The following is a 20,125-nucleotide window of genomic DNA, read 5'->3' as shown; positions in this document are numbered from 1 at the left end:
CACAGCTAGCGCTTCTAAGAGCGAGTCTGGTTCTTGTACCCAACCTAAAAATAGGCTTTGGAAAAAAGTGGTATACTAGGCGTTTGGCCTCTAAATCAAGTATTCTCCCTGTGGCCCTTTAGCCTCTCCTTGGAATGAAACAATAACATTGGAATATTACAGTAACTTGAAAAAATGCAGTGCCACTGAATTGTACACTTAGAAATGGTTAAATTGGCCAGTGTGCTACTACCGTTGTCTCAAGAACTAAATTTGAATGATCACTGAAAATTAACACGCGTAACATTGGAACCATAAGATAATGACCAGTCTCAAAGCGTAAACAGGAACCTCGGTGGCAGAATGGTTATGCAGTGGGCTGCTAATCACAAGGTCAGCATTTCAAAACCACCAGCCTATTTTCAGGAGAAAGATGGGCCTCTACCCCCTAAAGAGCCAGTCTTAGGAACCCACACAGGCATTTCTACCCTGTCCTATAGACTCCCTGAGTCGGCATCGACTTGATGGCAATTTGATCCCCGCCCCCTCCTTTGGAAAGGGCTTTCTTTACTGAGGTAGTTATTGAAGGGCCAAGAGATAAATGGCTCGGTGAGCCTTGCTTTGTGATGGTGGGACCAGAGTGCTGCTGCCTTAGCCAGTTCCTTGCTTCAGCTTGCAAGGCTCACTTCCTGCTAGCCATCCCCTAAGGATAAGCCCCATGGACCTACCCCGATGCAGCCCTGGGTGCTGGAGACCCCTGCCAGTGCTGAGATGCTTACACACTCACTGACTCGGCTTTCCGCCTGCAGTCAGCGTCAGTGTGTGTTTTGTGAGTAGAGGACTTTGTGGATTGGTGTCGGACATATGGGTTAATGTTGGACTTGTGGGCTTGTGCAGCACTGGGTTGGATGTTTTCTTGATGCGCACTTAACCTTTATATAAAACTCTTACACATGAGTTCCCGTGGATTTGTTTCTCTGAAGTACCCAGACTAACACATTTTCCCTTCTCTTCCACCTCCGAAGACGAGACGCGTGGTAGTTTTAAAATTACTGGCAGTCTGTTCGTGGATACTGCTTCCCTGCCTGGATTTGGTCACTCCAGCCAGAGATTTGTTCCATCAGTCAGTGCTTTTAAAAAAAGTTCCTGGCCTTTCAAAGGCAGAAGCAACGCGGAGAAGACGGGGTTGATCGGAGAACGCAGCTAAGCTAAGCACCATGAGCCTCCTCAACAAGCCTAAGAGAGAGATGACCCCGGAGGAACTGCAGAAGCGGGAGGAGGAGGAGGAGTTCAACACGGGGCCCCTCTCCGTGCTCACGCAGTTGGTCAAGAACAACACCCAGGTGCTCATCAACTGCCGCAACAACAAGAAGCTTCTGGGTCGCGTGAAGGCCTTCGACAGGCACTGGAACATGGTGCTGGAGAACGTGAAGGAGATGTGGACCGAGGTCCCCAAGAGCGGCAAGGGCAAGAAGAAGTCCAAGCCCGTCAACAAAGACCGCTACATCTCCAAGATGTTCCTGTGAGGCGACTCTGTCATCATGGTGCTGCGGAACCCACTTATCGCTGGCAAATAGGGCCGCACCGCCACGCCGGGAAGCCCTGCCCCACATCTCCCGAAGAATAAATGCCCAGTGTTTGTTGTAAAAAAAAAAAAAAAGAGTTCCTGTCATTTCCTTAAGATGCCAACTGGTCTGATAAACCCAAAGAGGTGGTCGTAATATAAAGCTATATAAAGCATGATAATTTTCCTTAACATCGTAAGAAGTACAGCCTGCATGCTTGTTGGCAGTGAGGTTCATGTGACTTGTCACTCCCTTATTTTGATCGTGTGACTAGGAGAGACCAGTCCTGAGAGGACATCATGCTGGGTAAGGGTCACGGAACAAGTGGAAGACCCTTGATGAACTGGATTGGTGCTGGGGCTGCAACCACGGGCCCACACAATGGTGAGGCCGGTGTGTGGATATGTCTGTCGCACAGGAGGTCGCTATGAATATGAGCCAATTGGATGGCACCCACCACCACCGCCCCAACCTACGGATTTTGTCTTCTGGCTTGTCTGCATCAACTTCACTTGGTTCCTTTCTAACTGGATACAGCCCCTTGGTGCCCTGTTCCAGGTGGAGGTAAAGAAGAGAGAGTTCAAGTAAGGAAAACGTTGCTAACAATAAGGACAGCAGTTCGAAACCGCCAGATGCTTCTTGGGGGAACGTTGAGGTTTTCTATTGTGGTGAAGAGTCAGTCTTAGAGACTCACAGGGCTGTCTGCCCTGCCCCGTAGGGTCACTATGTTGTTACGGGCACAATCGTTTGGACTGGTGTTTCACATCAATCTCAGGCTGAAATAGGTAAGAGGAAGTAGCTCGGCACCCTGTTCAATGGGGCACGGGACCGTTTTCCATTTCTTACCACACTGGCTTTCTTAGAGCTGCAGACCGCCTAGCCTACCGACATTTGAGACTCGATTTTGTTGCTCCCTTCTAGATGATCCACACTTCCTCCTTTGCCCTGAGCTTCTGGGGCCCTGGTTACTGCGAGACAAACGGGAGTGAGTTGCTTTGTGGAAAAACACACGCCACAACCTCCAACAGCAATTCCATCCAGGTTGGGGGCTGGAAATGCAATGGTGCACGTCTGCAGACGGTGAGTATCCGGTCCATTCAGCCCTGTAGCCCCAACCTCGCCTCCTGGCACCCTTCCAACCTAGTCTTTTATTTCTCCTTCTAGAGCAGCGGTTCTCAACCTGCGGGTCGTGACCCTTTGGGGGGTCGAATAACCCATTCACAGGGGTGGCCTGATTCCTAACAGTAGAAAATGAGTTATGAAGTAGCAACGAAAATAATGTTATGGTTGGGGGTCTCCACAACATGAACTGTGTGAAAGGGTCACGGCATTAGGAAGGTTGAGAACCACTGTTCTAGAGAGACTCTGAATAAGGAATCTTTGCGTGGCTGTAGTCCTAACTTGTATTTTCTCTCTCTGGCTGTGCTGTCTATTAAGCGTCTCCAGATCGAAGGACGTGGGTAATTACCTGCATGAAGTGAGCAGCCTAGAATCTAATGGTCTTCGAGGTCAGTCAGTAAGGAAGAAACATTTTTCTCTGGGTTAGGAAAAAAATGTATGGAATGGCTAACCTTTGTCTAAGCATTCTGCCCAGGAGGGCAGTGGCTGTGAAGGAGTGAAGTCAGGGGTAGTGACTAGGCTCACCCAGGGGAATTCATCCATCACTACACTACCCCTCCGCAAATACTTCTACACAGCCCCTCTTTCCCTCCTCAGAAGCAATCCATGCGTGTGCCGTACACCTTTGTGTTGGGGGTGGAGGGGAAACAGGGGCGAGAATGAATGCTTTCCATCATGTACCAGTGGAGAAAGTGCTTCCAATTTGAATTCTAAAAACATAGAAGAGTTTTTTGCTTCAATTAACATGATTTATTCTTAGATTATCCCTCATAGTCTTGCATGCATTGTTAGCACAAGAAGCTGAACTTGATCACAACTCCTTCCAAGAAGTGAGAGTAGGTACAGTCACCACCTGCAGTTTCTTGGTGATGGGCCCAGAAGGCCACACCCTTGGTTAACACTGTCCATAACCTCCAGGATGCTCAATAGAACAACCTACCAATGACTCGCTGTTTAATGTAAACAAGGCAGGAGGCAAACAGAGTATTACAGTAACACTATTTTACAGGGCCCAGGAACATGATTGCCTGGCATGTGTTCACACGGAGTTTCATCGTGACATACACATTCTGATTTCGTGTACAACCCAAAGGAGAAGGACCGCATTAGATGTGGTTTTAGAACTTACCTGGACTTCATTGATTGTGAACTTCATAATTCAGTGGTGGGAATAGAGGAATGCAATAATTTATGGGAATACGTTACCAAGAATTTATGAAGTAGTTTTGGAATTTGTGCCCCGTAAAATGAAGTGTAACAATCTTTACACTAGCAACAGTGTAGGCAAGCTAAGGATTTTGGTCCTTATGTATATAGCTATATACATATACACATATATGTACACACACAATGTACAAAAAAACCCACCCTCAAACAACCAAAAAGCTATGAGTCCACACAGACATAGCTTCTATATTGCACAGGCAAATACACCGTGAGAAGGGCTACATAGTGACGCTGTGAGCACTAACTACCGTGACAACCAGCTAAGGACAGAGGACAGATGCGGGTTCCGCCGAGCAGGTGGCTCATTCTTAAGCATAAACCCAAAGACTGGGAGAAAAAGTAAAGAGAAAAACAAAATGTGCATCCAGATTTATACAAATACGAAGAGAGACTGACTTCCGTTTGGAACTTGTTATCCTAAACAACCGGAAGGGGCGAGGTGGTACTTACTTTCCACCTCAGCGCAGCACATTTTAGTCACGGTTTGCAAGTACTGAGTCTCGGACATCTCCGGCATCCCAGAGACATGAAGACAAGAACAGGTGAGGTGGAACAATATTTCACTAACAAATCCAGTTCACTAGGAGAACTTGTGTTCATTCTAGGTCTGAACTAAGTATTTGGGGAGGGGAGCACGGGAGGTGGGAGATTGGGGATGTCCACAAGATACTCTGAGAGACACCATTATTTCTAAAATAATTATACCTTTAAGTTTTAGCTGATTAAAAGCAAAGTCATCAGAAATAACTTAATTGTGACTTTAGAAGCAGCATGCACCCCCAAAATACACGGGTTAAAGCTTTCTGGGCTTAGTGCCACAACTTGCTCCCAGGTCCCCCTGGAAATCCAGGATGAAATGTATTTTTTGGTTTGAGAGGTCGAGTCACTGCCATCACCCTCCTGCCCCTGACGTGAACCCGATGGCATCTCTCACTTCTCTCCATGCCTGGTTTCACACACACCTGCATCGGATCAGCCGCGTCCACCTGAGCGTGGAGACGCTGGAGGTGTGGAGATGCTGTAGGAGCTACTTCTTTGCATGAAAGGACGACTGGCTGGACAGACACGGCAAACAGAAGTATGCTTTCCCAGCAGGAAAATCGAGTCAAAAGCATGCAAGCAGAAACCATGGCACGCTTTTGTTTGTACATTGTCTTGCTGCATGCATGTCGTAGGAGATGCGAGGAGAGATTTGCAGCTCATTAAACACTGAGGCTTTTTGTGGTCGTTTCTCCAGAGCGGAGGAGGCTCGTGCTCTTTGATCCTTCGTTCAGAACATTCTGAACCACGAAACTAATCGTGCACAGCAGGATGAAACCAGTCGTGCACAGCAGGATGAGCAGGCGTAAACCACCACGCGAGGACATGGGCAAACAAATGGGTGACAGGAAGTGGCTCTGGAGGCGGGCTGTTCTTCTCAAGATGGAGAGTTCGGTCTCCTCCTCCCTCAGAGACTGGTGCGTGGAAAGTGCTGCTACTTAATATTTCAACTTAAAGAAAAAAGCGTATACAAGCGATACTTGAGTGATGAGCACCACTGAAACACAGACTAAGCGATGAACCAGCAGACACCACGCTGGTCAGTCACCATGAGCAGGCTGTGCCCAGCACGCCTTTGCTAACCGACCCACACGCACCCTCCCCCACCGAGATCCATTCACATCGAGACCCAAATTTACCAAAATCTGTTAACATGTAAACAGGGCATTTACAAGACTGGTGCTCATTTTTTCTCTCATTTAGGGTCATCTGAAACAAATGAGTGGGCACAGTAAACGCAGTGTAAACATTCCGGAGGCCCTGGCATTTTGACTGCTGCCTAAGCTTACCAGCCAGTCCCTTGCTTAGGCACTACCACTGGCTTCCACCTGAAATCAAGTCCCAAAGTAACGTATAAAGCGACGTTCAGAGAGAGCGAGTGAGGGGGAAGGAAAGGCTCTCACCTCCATACATGCAAATCAGCTGTACAACATACTTGGTCAAAGAGGAGCCCCAGTGGTGCAGTGGTTAAAGTGCTCGCTCGGCCGAGAACTGAAAGTCAGTGGTTCGAATAGAACCCACCAGCTGAGCCACCGGGGAAAGAAGTGGCCAACTGCTTCCCTCAGAATTTGTGGCCTTGGAAACCCTCCCGGACAGCTGGACTCTGACATGACAGTGAGGGGTTTGAGTCTTTTAGCAAACACTACTGGTGATGAACATAAACTCAACACTGTGGCAAGAATGACATAGTTTAAATAAGCTGGGACCCACATGAAAATCAATCACCCACACAGTGGTGGACACAAGAGGAAAAGAATGCTTTAAAAATATATATATTATATTAATCAAGAATTTACCATATTAAATTGTTATTCTTAGAAAAGCTGAAGTTAATGGTGCACTACACACTTTTGTCTTGAATGATCAGCTCCTATGAGGAAGTCATTTCATTTGATGGTTCCTGAACTGTATCTTTTTCTAATCTATAATTTCTCTTCGTAGTTTGATAAGAATTCTGACCTGAAAAAGGTTATAAAATTAGTGATTTTTTTGGCTACTCATAATCCAAAAGAATATAAGCATTTGAGTCCCAGAGAATGTCAAAATGCCTTGCTACCTAAAAGGATATTAAAATAACAGAACTATCAAAGTCACGACATCAGAAATTCTGCAGCTTTTCAGTCATTAGAAATGCTTATTTCCTGAAGTTCCTTTGATTGGATCCTGGATTCAATGACGTGCAATTGAAGTATATCGGGAACCATTATGATAAAGCCATTGAAAACACTGTACAGCATTACCAAGAATGTCCATTCAGTCGGTTCTTAATGGTTCCGTGCAGTTGACAGCAATGCGGCATTTAAAAAGGCTTTTCAGTCCCCTCCCGGCTGGGTGGAATGGAGCCGGTTCTCAGGACACAGGTGCAACAGTTCGGCGCTAGGGTGTGGAAGAGGCGTGGCACTTCACAAAGGCAATGGCTGCCAGCTCCTTGCAGAACTCCTCTAACACAATCACGCCCTCAAGCAAGGTGAGGTGGTCGGTGCTGGTCAAGGAAAAGCAAAGGGGACATCAGGTCAGGCACCAGAAGATATTTACACTACCGTTCGATTTGAAGGCTGGAAGTGGACTTACATGGGACCGTCAGGTTCCAGACCAAGTAAACGTTTTCTGACCAACAGAAGTTTGGGAGTAAAGTCTTGAATGCGTTGGATTCGAACCATCAGGTCTCCAACCACCTGTGTATTAGAGACAAAAGGAACAACTGAAATCGTGAAACTTCTCAGGACAGAGAAACTTCGTTTTCTATTAGGATGCACACAATGTCAACTGCCACTCTCTGTCTAAATGTCTCTCCCCAAGGACATGTACCCATTCCTTGTGTCACTCTGAAAAGAATGCATTTTTGTTCTCTTTTTCACATGTGGCAAACTAGCGCCTAATGAATAATTACTTTTAAGCAGGAGACATTTTCCATTATGCGGCACATCTGCCCACAGTGGTCGGAACGTGTCCACTGGACAGGCTTATCAAGCCTGGGGCGAGGGCAGCACTAAGAACTCACCCTGACGATGACAGAGAAGAGAGATCTACAGCCAGAAGCCAGGTTCACGTAGGGATCCAAAAGGTATTCGTGAATGTGGGGGTGAGGGAAGAGAGAGAGTCTAGATAAGACTGACGTTACTTGTAAGTTGACATCATATGGCTAAAGAGAAGGGGAAAGAGAAAGACATTTGATATCACTTACCATGTACACATGCACACATACAAAGATATCTATATATGCACTTATTCTACCACTTGCATGTGTCTTTCCAAGGGAGGAGAAGATACCAGCAGACTCCTCCCTTCAGCTGCTTTTCTGTACTGAAAACATCTCCAACTAAATTAACTCTAAGCATCTCGGCCAGAGTATCACAGTCCTAGGGCTTTAGAAAAATGCTATTAAAAAAGTACGCACACAGACACAGGAAACACATAGGTAGTGTATACAGTCTGGATTTCTCTGCTGTATATAGGTTGCTTTAACTACTGAAAGAGTTCAAGAGGCCATTGAAAATTCAAGTCTATGCTCTAAATCCAGTGTTAATCTTTCTAATCACTAGGTTCATGAACACAGTTTTTTTCAAAAGAACAACTATCTCTGAGTCGCTCATTTCAAATCTAGTCTTGAGCGAAAGGGGATATGTGATCCTAATGAAGACTATTTTAAGGACCACCACCTCTTTCTGGATCGTATTTGCAACAGAACAGCGATCTCCAAGAATCACCTCCATAATACACTATGGGTCCACATTATGTTCAGTACCAAGGAACCATTAAGGCAATGGTTCTCAACCTGTGGGGCCTGACCCCTTTAGGGGTCAAATGACCCTTACACAAGGGTCACCTAAGAACATAGGAAAACACATATTTCCTATGGTCTTAGGAACCGAGACACTGATCCTCTATCTGTCTCCAGGTGGGTCAGCCCATATGCAGATATACCCACCTACTGTGTGAAGACTATTACCTATGCTACACCATGCTTCAAGACAAAATATCATTTATTCATCATTAGAAATAAATATTTTACCCAGTGCTCCACGATGTGAATACAACATGCCAGCATCAAGTAGGGAACCAATGGAGAGGTCTGAGGGACTGGCCCCAATCCCAACTACGTGAACACCTGCCCCCCCCCCCCCAAAGAATTAATTTCAGAGGACAGCACTGAATCTGCATCTCTTGGAGAGGGACATGTCTGATGAAAGCACACAGGAACAAATGAAGGGAGAGGAAGAGAGAGTGGAGCACATCCTGGCCCACCAAGCCTTGAGGACGATATTCCCACTCAGAGCAGCCAGTCCACAGAGAAGACCATATGGTCGGCCCCACTATGAGACATGGCATCCCTCACTGACCCATAGCCCTACAAGGGACAACACTGGAGACACAGTGTGGGAATTCTGCCCAATCTGACCCCACTATATCGAGGCAAAACACTAAGGGCGTGCAACAGAACAGCAAGGGAAACAGAGCAACTAAGTCCCCAGGGAATACAAAAAATAGACTTTGGGGCCAGGTCTCGACCAGAAAACACTCCTAAAGGCCAACAAACAGTCCTTGAACTAACTACAAGCTTTTCTTTCTTGTGTTTTTTTTGTTTTGTTATTGGCTTGTTGTTTTATTTTGCTGCTTGGTTTTGCTCTGTCTTGTTTTTGTTCATGGTATTATCTCTGCAGGTCTGTCCAAATAAGATGGGCTGGATGAACAATCTGGAGGAGAAAACAATGGGACTGACAGTTCCGGGGGGACATGGGAATGGGGGAGGTGGGGGGGAAAGGAAGTGGTGTTAACAAACCGAGGGACAAGGGAACAACATGTGATCCAAATCGGTGGTGAGGAGGGTGTAGGAGGCCTGGTAGGGTGTGACCAAGGGTAATGTAACCGAGATAAATTAATGAAACCCAAATGAAGGCTGAGCATGACAGTGGGACAAGAGGAAAGTAAAAGGAAATAGAGGAAAGAGGAGGCAAAGGGCATTTATAGAGGTCTAAATAAAGGCATGTACATGTGTAAATATATTTATATTGAGGATGGGGAAATAGATCTATGTGCATATAGGTTTAGTATTAAGGTAGCAGATGGACATTGGGTCTCCACTCGAGTACTCCCTCAATGCAAGAATACTTTGTTCTATTAAACTGGCATTTCATGATGATCACCTTCCCAACACAATTGCTGAAGACAAATGGTTGCATAAGCAAATGTGGTGAAGAAAGCTGATGGTACCCGGCTATCAAAAGATCTAACGTCCGGGGTCTTAAAGGCTTGAAGGTAAACATGCGGCCATTTAGCTCAGAAACAACAACGCCCACATGAAAGAAGCACAGCAGCCTGTGCGATCACAAGGTGTCGAAGAGATCAGGTATCAGGCATTAAAGAACCAAAAAAAAAACAAAAACCCATATCTTTGTGAATGAGGGGGAGTGTGGAGTGGAGACCCAAAGCCCATCTGTAGGCAATTGGACATCTTACGGAAGGGTCACGGGGAGGAGACGAGCCAGTCAGGGTGCAGTATAGTAATGAGGAAACATACAACTTTCCTCCAGTTCCTAAATGCTTCCTACTCCCCATCCCCACTATCATGATTCCAATACTACTTACAAATCTGGCTAGACCAGATGATGTGCACTGGTACAGATAGGAATTGGAAACAGAGAGAATCCAAAGCGGATGATCCCTTCAGGACCACTGGTGTGAATGGCGATACTGGGAGGGTAGAGAGGGTAGGGTGGAAAGGGGGAACTGATTACAAACATCTACATATAACCTCCTCCCTGGGGGACAGACAACAGAAAAGTGGGTGAAGGGAGATGTTGGACATTGTAAGATATGACAAAATAATTTATAAATTATCAAGTGTTCATGAGAGATGGGGGAACGGGGAGGGAGGGGGATATGACCTGATACCAGGGGCTTAAGTGGAGAGCAAATGGTTTGAGAATGATGAGGGCAATGAATGTACAAATGTGCTTTACACAATTGATGAATTGTGATAAGAGTTGTATGAGCCCCTAATAAAATGATTTTTAAAAAAGAAATATTTCACAATATATAATTACATATTGTTTTGTGATTAATCACTATGCTTTCATTATGTTCAATTTGCAAACAATGAAAATACGTCCTGCATATCAGATAGTTACATTACGATTCATAACAGTAGGAGAATTACAGTGATGAAGTAGCAACGAACATAATGTTATGGTTGGGGGTCACCCACAGCATGCGGAACTGTATGAAAGGGTGGCAGCATGAGGGTGAGAACCACTGCACTAAGGAAAACCTAAGAATGCATTTAGCAAGGAATGAACGAGACACTTTAAAATACAATACAGGGCCCTTCACTTTAGGGAGGCACTCTGGGTCCTACTGGGTAAAGCAAAGTCAGTGGTTCAAACTCCCTTGTGACTCTGCAGGAGAAAGAAGAGGCTCGCTACGCCTTTAAAGGACTATAGTTTCAAAATTCCCTCACTCCAAGGCAGTGGGGCTCCAGGTCTTTAAGTCACCAAGTCCTGCCATTGGAGAGTGCTAGGCAAATAAGGCAACCACATTTGGCTTTAACCAAGGGCAGACTGTCATGCAAACTGTGGCCTTTCTCTTTGGGCACCATTCAAAGTGTCAGTATTATTTTAACGTAATTCTATGACTTAAGGAGCCCTGGTGATAAGGCTTAAGTTTTGGTTTAAGCAGTGGGCTACTAACCACAAAGTTGGTGGTTCAGATCCAACAGCCTCTGTGAGGGAGAAGGATGAGGCTGTCCACTCCTCTTCTGTCCCACGGGGTTGCCGTGAGCAGGAATGGACTCAGCGGCAGGGAGTTGGCTGGTTGGTAGGTTGCTTGAAGAAATTTATGACTGACAGATTATTCTCAAGGTTGTGAAAATTAGTTAAATTCCAGCACAGTGGAAACTAACTTCACTCTTCTCAGAAATGACCCTTCCTATTAGTAGTAACTTAAATAAGAAGAACACCTTGTGCTCATAGCTGTGATTTGGGGTCCTGGCCTTCTACCTAGATTTGTTTGTCAGGAGAAATGATGTGCACACCTGAAAGCACACATTTCTCTGACACACCTGGACCATTCCTGGACTGAGCTCACACCGAGGCAAACCTGGAAGTGTGCTGCCCGCCGCCCTGCTACTGAAAGCAAAATAGGCGGACAGGCACCTAAGGAACCCACAGGAAATCTTGAAAAAGTGTGATGTTGTGTGAAATAATGTCTAAAATGTCTAATATCTGTACTTAAGCTCTTCGTGTCTCTTGAAATATTCTAAGTTAAAATATTTATCTAATATGAATAAAACTACCCTTAAGTTGCTCACATCATTTACTGCTTACAAACACATCTAGGTAGAAGGGTAGAACAAGCAATGCCAACATCGAGGAAAATGAGACAAGGGGGTAAATGACTCGCCCCCATTCCGTTTCTTCAGTAAGGAGGCGGGGGCAAGCACGTGGGGCCTCAGACACTTGTCCTGGTCTTCAGATTCATTTCGGATTTGATATTTTACTCTCTTCTTGAAACCACGCCAGTGACAAGCAGTTCTACAGCTTTATGCTAGCAATCTTTTTTAAAAAAAAAAAAAAGAATTTTTCTGACTAAAAATCTTGGAGTAAGCCTCAGCTCTGAAACATTTTGCTTTTAAAATTAACTCAATTTCCATCAACTTCCAAATATTACAATGTGTTCAGAAATGTTTTACATAATTACAAGAAAAATTTAGCTCTTCAAAATATTTATGCAAATTGCAATGAAGTCTTATATTTCCAGCACTTTAAATTGCCCCCACATCTTCCATATGTGTGCAATTTTCTCTTCCGTGTTCCACTACTCTCCCGCTGGTCATCTCGCACAGATTGCAGGGCCTCCCGAAAATCCGCTACCAAATCATTGTGACCTCGGAGGACAGAAGTGACCCTGTGGGTGTCCAAACCCTTACATCTTTGAGAGGGTGCTGACTCGCACCACTGACCTTATGACAGGCAGCTCAACGTGTAACCACTAGCCACCACTGGTCCATAGACAACTTCCCTTGGAAGTTCCTCGTGACCTACTTCTTTTTCAAATGTTTCCTACTTTTTTCCCCCTGTCTTATCCTGTAATTTGTGGGTCTGATTTCTTCTCATATTTAAAAGTAGGATGACAAATTAATAAATCAGTATAGTTTGATAGCTAAAACTACAGTGGTACACCAGATCTAAGAAACTAGAACTGAAAAAAATAAAGAAAAGAAACTCGAACTGATGTGATCGATTCAATGCAATTTTCTGAATCAGTGCCATGAATAACCCCAGGAACAAGCCTAAAAATAAAGACATCCCCCCCAAAAATCTTTTTGACAAGGAACATTGTGGTAAAACAGTGGCGTCAGGAATACTTGATGTTCTGACTTTTTAGTCACACACAGAAATGAACAGTTTCACTAATTACCTTTACTAAATGTTGGTCACATCCCCTATTACAGAGTTAAAAGAAAAAAAGCCAGCAAACGTTAACTGCCAGCAAGCACACTTAAACAGAAAATGACACCGAACCACACACACACTCAGCACTCCAGGACTTGCACATTATCTCTGAAATTGAACCATGAAATGCTCTTAAACCAAGAGACTTGGAAAACCGGATTTTTAAGACAACGAGTTTGAGGCTGGCCTCTAAGGCTTTCTGGCGGCATGCAAATCATGCGATCTATGCTAAAGCGCTCTGGCTTACGAAGTAAGACCACTAGGAAGCTGCCTCCCTCCCCTTCTTGGTCACAGGCAGAATGCCCACAACGCTGCAAGTGGACTCGCGTGCTAGCTGGGGAAAGCAGGAGGGTCTTAAGCTTTTCGGCACCTTCTGACCTCAGCAGGCACCTTTGTGTCACCTTCCGACCTCAGGAGGCACCTTTGTGTCACCTTCCGACCTCAACAGGCACCTTTGTGTCACCTTCTGACCTCAACAGGCACCATTGTGTCAGTCTTCAATAGGCTAAAACCCCAAATCCTGCCACCATGAGGTCGACTGCGACCCACAGTGACCCCGCGTAGGGATTCTAAGGCTCTAAATCTTTATGGGAACAGGTACTCGTCGCTCTTCCTTGGAGACATTAGTGGGTTTGAACTGTCGACCTTGCAGTACACTGCTCAGGCGACAGGGCCACAGGGCTCCTCCCACTCAAGACTGCTGGGTTATAGCCCGTGGTTGTTCACTTAGTCAGACTCACACCAAGCCCAACAAAGTAGCACAGAGAAAAAACACAGTGACTGTACAGCGGGAGCAGAACTGCCCCGTCGGGTTCCCCAGGTGATCACACGGTGACGGAAGGCAGCCTGCTGATGGAGTGCCGCTCTCCCACCACGCTGGAAGAAATATTTAACTAACAAGGCTACCGAAGAACCAGCAGTTCATTCATAATATAACACGAATCCCAGAGCAGCTTCCTCAACACCATCTCAATGTTAAATCAAAAATTATGCCAGCCCATTTTATTTCAAAGTGTATGTCCCTTGACATGTATAAGGCATAGCACAATCCCATCACAATGTCTTCCTGTCAACACCAGGAAGGAGGGATTCTATAATCGCAAATTCATTTTGCTAATAGAAGAAGGCTTGTCTAATTATTCTGTAATTTTCACAAGTGCTAAAGATTCCACTGGAAATGGCATTTAAGGCCTTCTGCATTGAACTTAAAGAGGTCTACTAAATCCACGCAGCACGAACTGTAGTAACAAAGGGGTTTTCTAAGTGAGTCATAAAACCCTGCCTCTAACATGGGTGAAGGATATTAAGCCCAAGGCCTTTGAGAAGTAAAACAGTACAATTTTCTAACAGCTGTCACGCTGAATAAATGCTGTTGATAGACTGCATACAGCAGGAACCCATTTATGAAAAAGTGATTTACTGGAAAAACTAAGAAAATGATAAAACAATTTTCGCCGAAGATCTAAATAGACTAAGGCTGGACATAAGCTCGTGGTGAATGGCAATGGAATAGTACAAACATTAGTATCTTAAAACGCAGTACCTGATCAAGAATTCTTCCCATTCTATCAAACAACACTTTCAGGAAATGACCTTCAAAGAAAGCAGCTTCGAGATTGCACTTTTCCAACGCTTTGGGAGATCCTGGCCACTCCCACCGTAAGCAGATGGCGCAGTAGTCCCGGAACTGCGGAGAGAAACACCGACTCGTTAAGGCACTCTCAGACCACGACCTGGGATGAAGCAGAAGTGATTCATTCAAGCAGGCCTGCCTGGTAACTCTGAGTACGACAGAAGGGTCACACTGCCCGTCCCACGCCACCCTCACGGTGGCAGCCAGCCATCGAGCCATTCCCTTGAGGGTCTCCCTCTTCTGACGCCCTCTACCTAGCAAGCATGACGCCCGTCTCCAGGGACCTTTGCTGAATCTGGTGGATTTCTGCCAAATGTGATACTGCGACCATTTTAAAGTTTAGCTTCAGCAAAATTCTACTTGCATTGATAAGAATGCTACTCTGATCATTTCCACATTCTTTAGGATCGCCGCTTTTGGGAACAGGCAGACACAGACTCTTCTAGTTGATTTGGCTAGGTCTGTGAGATTCCTTGGGCTAGGTGAGTGTGTGCATCGACCACGGCATCTGTCTGGTGAAACATCTCGCTCAGTATTCCATGAATGCCAGCACAAGAGGTAATAAAACAAAACAAAAAGCAAAACAAAACAGAACTAAAAAAGAAAACAAAACAAAAACAAACACTGGGCTGCTCACTGCAAGGTCGGTGGGTCCGTCACCATTGGCTCTTGGGCGAAAGATGAAGCTGTCTGCTCTTGTGAAGATGTACAGCCTTGGGAACCTTCTACTCTGTCTCACAAGGCCTCTAAGAGTCACAATCAACTCAATGGCAGGGGTTTGATATGTCTGGTTTTGCTCTTCGTACATGTTTTCAGGTTAGTCTAGAGCTGCCGATGTCACCTGTTCTTGATGAGATGCTCCCCCTGAAAGGGTTGAGCGCTGACCATTACTTTTTGGTACGCTGACGCTGTGCATTCCTCCCATCTTCTGATGCTTCCACATCATTCAAGATTTTGGTCATAGAACTTTTCAAAATTGCAACTGGAGGCTTGGATTTTTTCTTCGTTCCTTCGGCCTGGCAGGAGCCCTGGTGGTGTAATGGTGACACCATTGGGCTGCAGTTCGCAGTCTGTAGTCCCCAGCAGCTCCGTGGGAGAAAGACTGGGCTTTCTACTCCAGGAACCAGTTACCGTCTCAGAAACCCACAGGGAGTCGCTCTAAGTCGGCACTGACTCGACGGCAGTGAGTCTGGTCAGTCTTCAGCCTGAGAAATGCTAAGCGTAGGCTTCTCTTTCGGTTTCCAACTCCAGGTCTCTGTGCATCTCATTATGATACTGTGCCCACGGCTTATCAAGCTGCCCCTTCAGATGGTCTTTCCGGCCCTTTCACATCACCATTTCTGCCACGCGCTCTATCGCCTCTGCTCAGAGCAAGTTTCACAGGCCCTTTGACACCCATTCCGGTCTGTTCGTTTTCTTCATGTAAGATGGTATCCCAGAACTTGTTTGGTCTGCAGTCAGTTTTTATTTCAATCCTCTGGGTTGAGGCGCACTGGTATGTATAATTAACTCAGAAGCTGTGAAGATACAGCTGTAAATAGGCCTTTACAATTGCAATACGGAATGAAGAAGTATAAAAATAAGGACATTGGCAGTCATCAAAATGAAGTGGAACATGCAAAAGCCAACATGCTAGCAATGATGCAGCACAGCTGAAAGGCCGGGTCTGGCTCTTCTATCCCGAGGCTTCGTTAGCCCCATGGAGTGGCTAGAGATGTAGCGCCCTCTAATGAGGAGAGCGGCCAAGAGCACAGCGAGCCCAAGACCCGTGTGGAGAAGTACTGGCAGCTCGACAGAGGCTCCTAGGACGGCCGCAGCCCCGAGCGAGAGAGACAGACCCTTTGGGCTGGCAGAGTGGGGTGGACGTTTACCATCACGTGTACTTTTGAATACGTGTTTTACAGGAAAGAGAACTAATTAAGGACCTTTGAGAAAGCAGATTCTGTCAGGTAGAAAGCTAGACCGCAGGGGGGAAGGCAAGTTGGGCGGATCCGTAGGGAAAGGGTCCAGGGGAGCGATTTTTCAGGTGTGAAAGGAGGAGAGGGAGCATAAGGAAATCTCGAGCTGCAGGGGCGTGGTGAAGGGAGGTGACGGGGACGGGGAGCTGATAACGATGACTATAGGAACGAAGACAAGTTCAAATCCAGATTGTGGTGATGGTTGCACGACTCTGCTTGATGGGACTGAACTATTGAATTGCATGATATGTCAAGTATATGCCAATAAAACTGTTTTACAAAAGAAATCTTGAGCTCGAGCTATACAGCCTGTGAATTACAGAAGAAAGTCACGTGCTGAGAGTCCAAGTCGGGGAGTGGAATTCAGGTTATTCAGGCTCTAGGAACGGGCAGGGCAGGAAGGTGTGCACACGCTGAGCAAGTTTGCTGTCAGGAAATCGCTGGTTCACTCACCTGCCTGTGAGCATCTCGGAGGTAGGTGTCATACCCAGTGCCCTCAACGTGGTAGGAGGATTTTGCTTCATCCGGCACCAGGCAGAGAAAGCTTAAAGGGAAACAGAATCCATGAGAAATAGCACAACAGATGCGCTCACAGTCAGTCAGGTCTTTATATGAATCAAAGAGCCTGGTGGTGCCGTGTGCTAACCCAAGTAGGAAAGCAAATGGAACTTCCCGAAGGAGACCCCGTTGTTAAGGAACTTCCCGAAGGAGACCCCGTGGTTAAGGAACTTCCCGAAGGAGACCCTGTTGTTAAGGAACTTCCTGAAGGAGACCCCATTGTTAAGGACTGACCCAGAGTCAGTACTGTCATCCTCGGAGTAGCCACTCTATCATTAAATGACAGGCTTTATTACAGACCACTCACGGAACTTCAAGTGCAAGTAAAATGAGCCTACGCCAGGTTTCCTTTCTATCTCTTTAGCACAGATGGCCAAGACAGCTGTTAATCATAGGAAACCAGCTGATACGTCATTAAACTTAAAAGTTTTATGCAGCCGAACTGTGCATTTTGAGTCACATGCAATTTTCTCCAAAGTCACCTGCCAGCACCAGGCCTCTCAGTGACCGCTTTGCTCAGTGAGCACTATTTAAAAAAAAAATTATCCTGAAAATGGACACAAAAGGTCATGCATGTGCTTAGCATCTAGGAGTGCAAACATAGAAGTACAAGTCGCCAAACTAGCCATTCTCAATTATTGCAGCTAGGAAGTACTCGTAGTTCAGTTGTTCATGAAGACATTATGAAAGGCTCGCTTAGCCACTGCACGTGGCTCATATTCTACAGAGAGAAGAGCGCTTCTGCTCTGGGTCCACTATCACCCCAGGCTCACTTGCTACATAACCGGGAGGAAGTTGACGGAACAGCTACATTAAAGGAAAGCCTTCCAGTGAATTCACAATGTAAGTATGTAACTTACACAACGATCTAGGGGCTGAGTTCTTTTGGCTTATAAAACGAAGTAAAAGAAGAAAGTCCTCTTGAGATGACAACTCACCTATTGACAATTTTATGGACTTCAGTTTTCCCATCCATCTTGGGGTGGTCAGGCGTAGGGGGTGGTGAAGAACTCAGCCACTCTTGGTTTGGCAGAGAGTTTTCTGGTGCCATATCGGTGAACAGTGGATCTTCCTCCAAGTCGCTATGTTGAAATTAGCCATGCACAAAGAAAACCCACTTTATTGGAGCATTTCCTAAACCAAATGGCTGTCTGCTATGCTCCTCGAGAGCACTGCGTCATTTTGATAAGACACCGACAAAGGGAGAAGTTCTATTTGCATTCTGTTGACAAAGCCCCACTTCGGACCAGTACTGAGCATAGGGTACACCAATCAGTTTTCATTTAAAAGGTCGTAGTATTAGGGCATGCACATTTTATTTTTTAAACACTCTTTTAAACTGTTGGAGATTTTCAACTTGTTCGCAAGCTTGAAAACTGAGAGGCAGAAGAGAGAGAAAATGAGTTGGATAAAACCTTACACTGCTCCTGCTGTCAATCCATTCTCCACCACGTCTTTATCTTCGGGACACAGAGGCTTATATTCCGTATAATTTCTTTCTTCGAGATTCCTTAAGACCAGGTTGTACAGGATGTGCTCGTTGGGCTTTTGTAAGAGGTGTTCAAACATTCTTAATGTCATTATGCTGATCTGAAACCAGACATGAGAAACGCTCGCCAGAAAGGACCTTCGCACGGGTTGTTCTCCTCGCCATCCCACAAACCATGCGTTTGGTTTTGGGTCGTGTAAACAAGCAGGAAAGTTTTTAACGTAAGGAACCCAGTGATGTTACCAGGTCCCAATGCTCAAGCGTCACGGGCTTGCTTACCTCATCAGATATGTGGTCGCAGTGCTCTATCAGCCTCTGTCTTAGAGGATGCCTGCTGATCTCGGCCAGCGTCTCGGGTTCCCTCTGGTCCCCCAGGATGAAATACACTATCTCCTGCAGCAAATCCTCCGAGGTGACCTGCCGCACGATGCGATGGAGCAGAGCGGTGGACGTCAGAATACCCATCTCAGAGCTGCGCACAACAAACAGGCACTCGGTGGGCACACGTGACATGGGCACAGACATTGTTTGCTCGCTTTCAAAAGGAAAGAGGCCACTCACGTTTGCATCAACTGGGGCTCCATAACGCCAATGAAGAACCTTTCGTGGACAGCTTTGGCCAGAGCAGCAGCTGCGGTCTGGAACACAAGCCAACAGCAGCAAGCGGTGAGTTTGTGGTAGGCATCCATCCATTGGTACACTCCATCTGGGTTCACGTGCAAGAGCAGCTTCCCCCCTTGGCCATCCAGCCGATGGCACATGAACCTAGACAAACTACCGGGTCCTTGACTTTTGATCTAATTTTCTAGGACTAAAGAGGACCAGGGCAAAAGTGGTCCTCTTCGTCTCTTTACGGCACTAGCATCTATCCCCAGGTGAGAAACACAGGTAAGAAACATAGGGCGGGCACACTTGTTGCACAACATCCATGCCTGCTGTTTGGCGGATTTGGGCCTGAGCAGAAAACAGGCCACAGCATCCCATTCAAAAATGATGGCCAGCTGTTGCTATGCAACTGAGGGGCAGCCCTTGCTCTGTCAGCCCTGAGTGAGTCGTTTTGAGCTGGCCCTAAGCCCTGGTTGTACCATATTTACAGCACTATCTGGGGGCAAAACTTGAACTTTCATTTGCTCAAGAGCTGTCACGCACGCACACACACTTGCTTGTTTGTTCATTTTACCGATGGCGCTATCCTCACTAAGATATTGAACCACTGTCAGGGAAATAAGCGAAAGACACGCTTTATTTGGTGACGTTTACATTGAAAACTTCTCAGTACACAAACAGCAAGAGAAATATTCAAACCTTTTGTGCTTCCTTGATCAGCTGGTCGCAGTAGTCAAACCAGGAAAGAAAGGAGATTAAGGCCCGTTTTCCTGGGAACGCGGAAGCATCTTCTTTATGACTATAGGAGTCCAAGCTGCGGGAAACAGGAGAAACGGGAAGTCCAAAGTTACCCCAAAATGCTCCCCTCTTGGTACACGGGAAGAAATGAAGAGGCATGCTGAATGTGCACTGTGATGCAGACACACGGAACGATGAGAGGGTTTTATGAAAACAAAGCTTTTAAGAAAGGAACTTGATAAAATAGAAGTTGTAAGTTTCAC

General features: G+C 45.9%; 1 protein-coding gene and 1 pseudogene across 1 annotated transcript in view; one reads left to right on the top strand and one right to left on the bottom strand.

Annotated features, from left to right (window-relative positions):
- Positions 1 to 1,135: 1,135 nt before the first annotated feature.
- On the top strand, positions 1,136 to 1,639 carry LOC142429668 (small nuclear ribonucleoprotein Sm D2 pseudogene; annotated as a pseudogene).
- A 4,547-nt stretch (positions 1,640 to 6,186) lies between these two features.
- FHIP2A (FHF complex subunit HOOK interacting protein 2A) overlaps positions 6,187 to 20,125 on the bottom strand; it is a 34,069-nt gene continuing 20,130 nt past the window's right edge. The window contains exons 8-17 of the mRNA XM_075534689.1: positions 19,824 to 19,938; positions 19,080 to 19,156; positions 18,798 to 18,990; positions 18,450 to 18,619; positions 17,968 to 18,111; positions 16,925 to 17,015; positions 14,424 to 14,567; positions 7,432 to 7,572; positions 7,002 to 7,105; positions 6,187 to 6,912 (exon numbers count right to left, since the gene is read on the bottom strand). Of these exons, the coding sequence (XP_075390804.1) occupies positions 6,807 to 6,912; positions 7,002 to 7,105; positions 7,432 to 7,572; positions 14,424 to 14,567; positions 16,925 to 17,015; positions 17,968 to 18,111; positions 18,450 to 18,619; positions 18,798 to 18,990; positions 19,080 to 19,156; positions 19,824 to 19,938 (1,285 nt within the window). The 3' untranslated portion in view covers positions 6,187 to 6,806. The remainder of the gene's footprint in view (positions 6,913 to 7,001; positions 7,106 to 7,431; positions 7,573 to 14,423; positions 14,568 to 16,924; positions 17,016 to 17,967; positions 18,112 to 18,449; positions 18,620 to 18,797; positions 18,991 to 19,079; positions 19,157 to 19,823; positions 19,939 to 20,125) is intronic.

The sequence above is a fragment of the Tenrec ecaudatus genome, chromosome 16 (genome assembly GCF_050624435.1).
Source record: "Tenrec ecaudatus isolate mTenEca1 chromosome 16, mTenEca1.hap1, whole genome shotgun sequence".
Taxonomy (NCBI): Eukaryota; Metazoa; Chordata; class Mammalia; order Afrosoricida; family Tenrecidae; genus Tenrec; species Tenrec ecaudatus.
The sequence above is the reverse complement of the archived record's forward strand: the minus strand, read 5'-3'. Positions and strand labels throughout refer to the sequence as shown.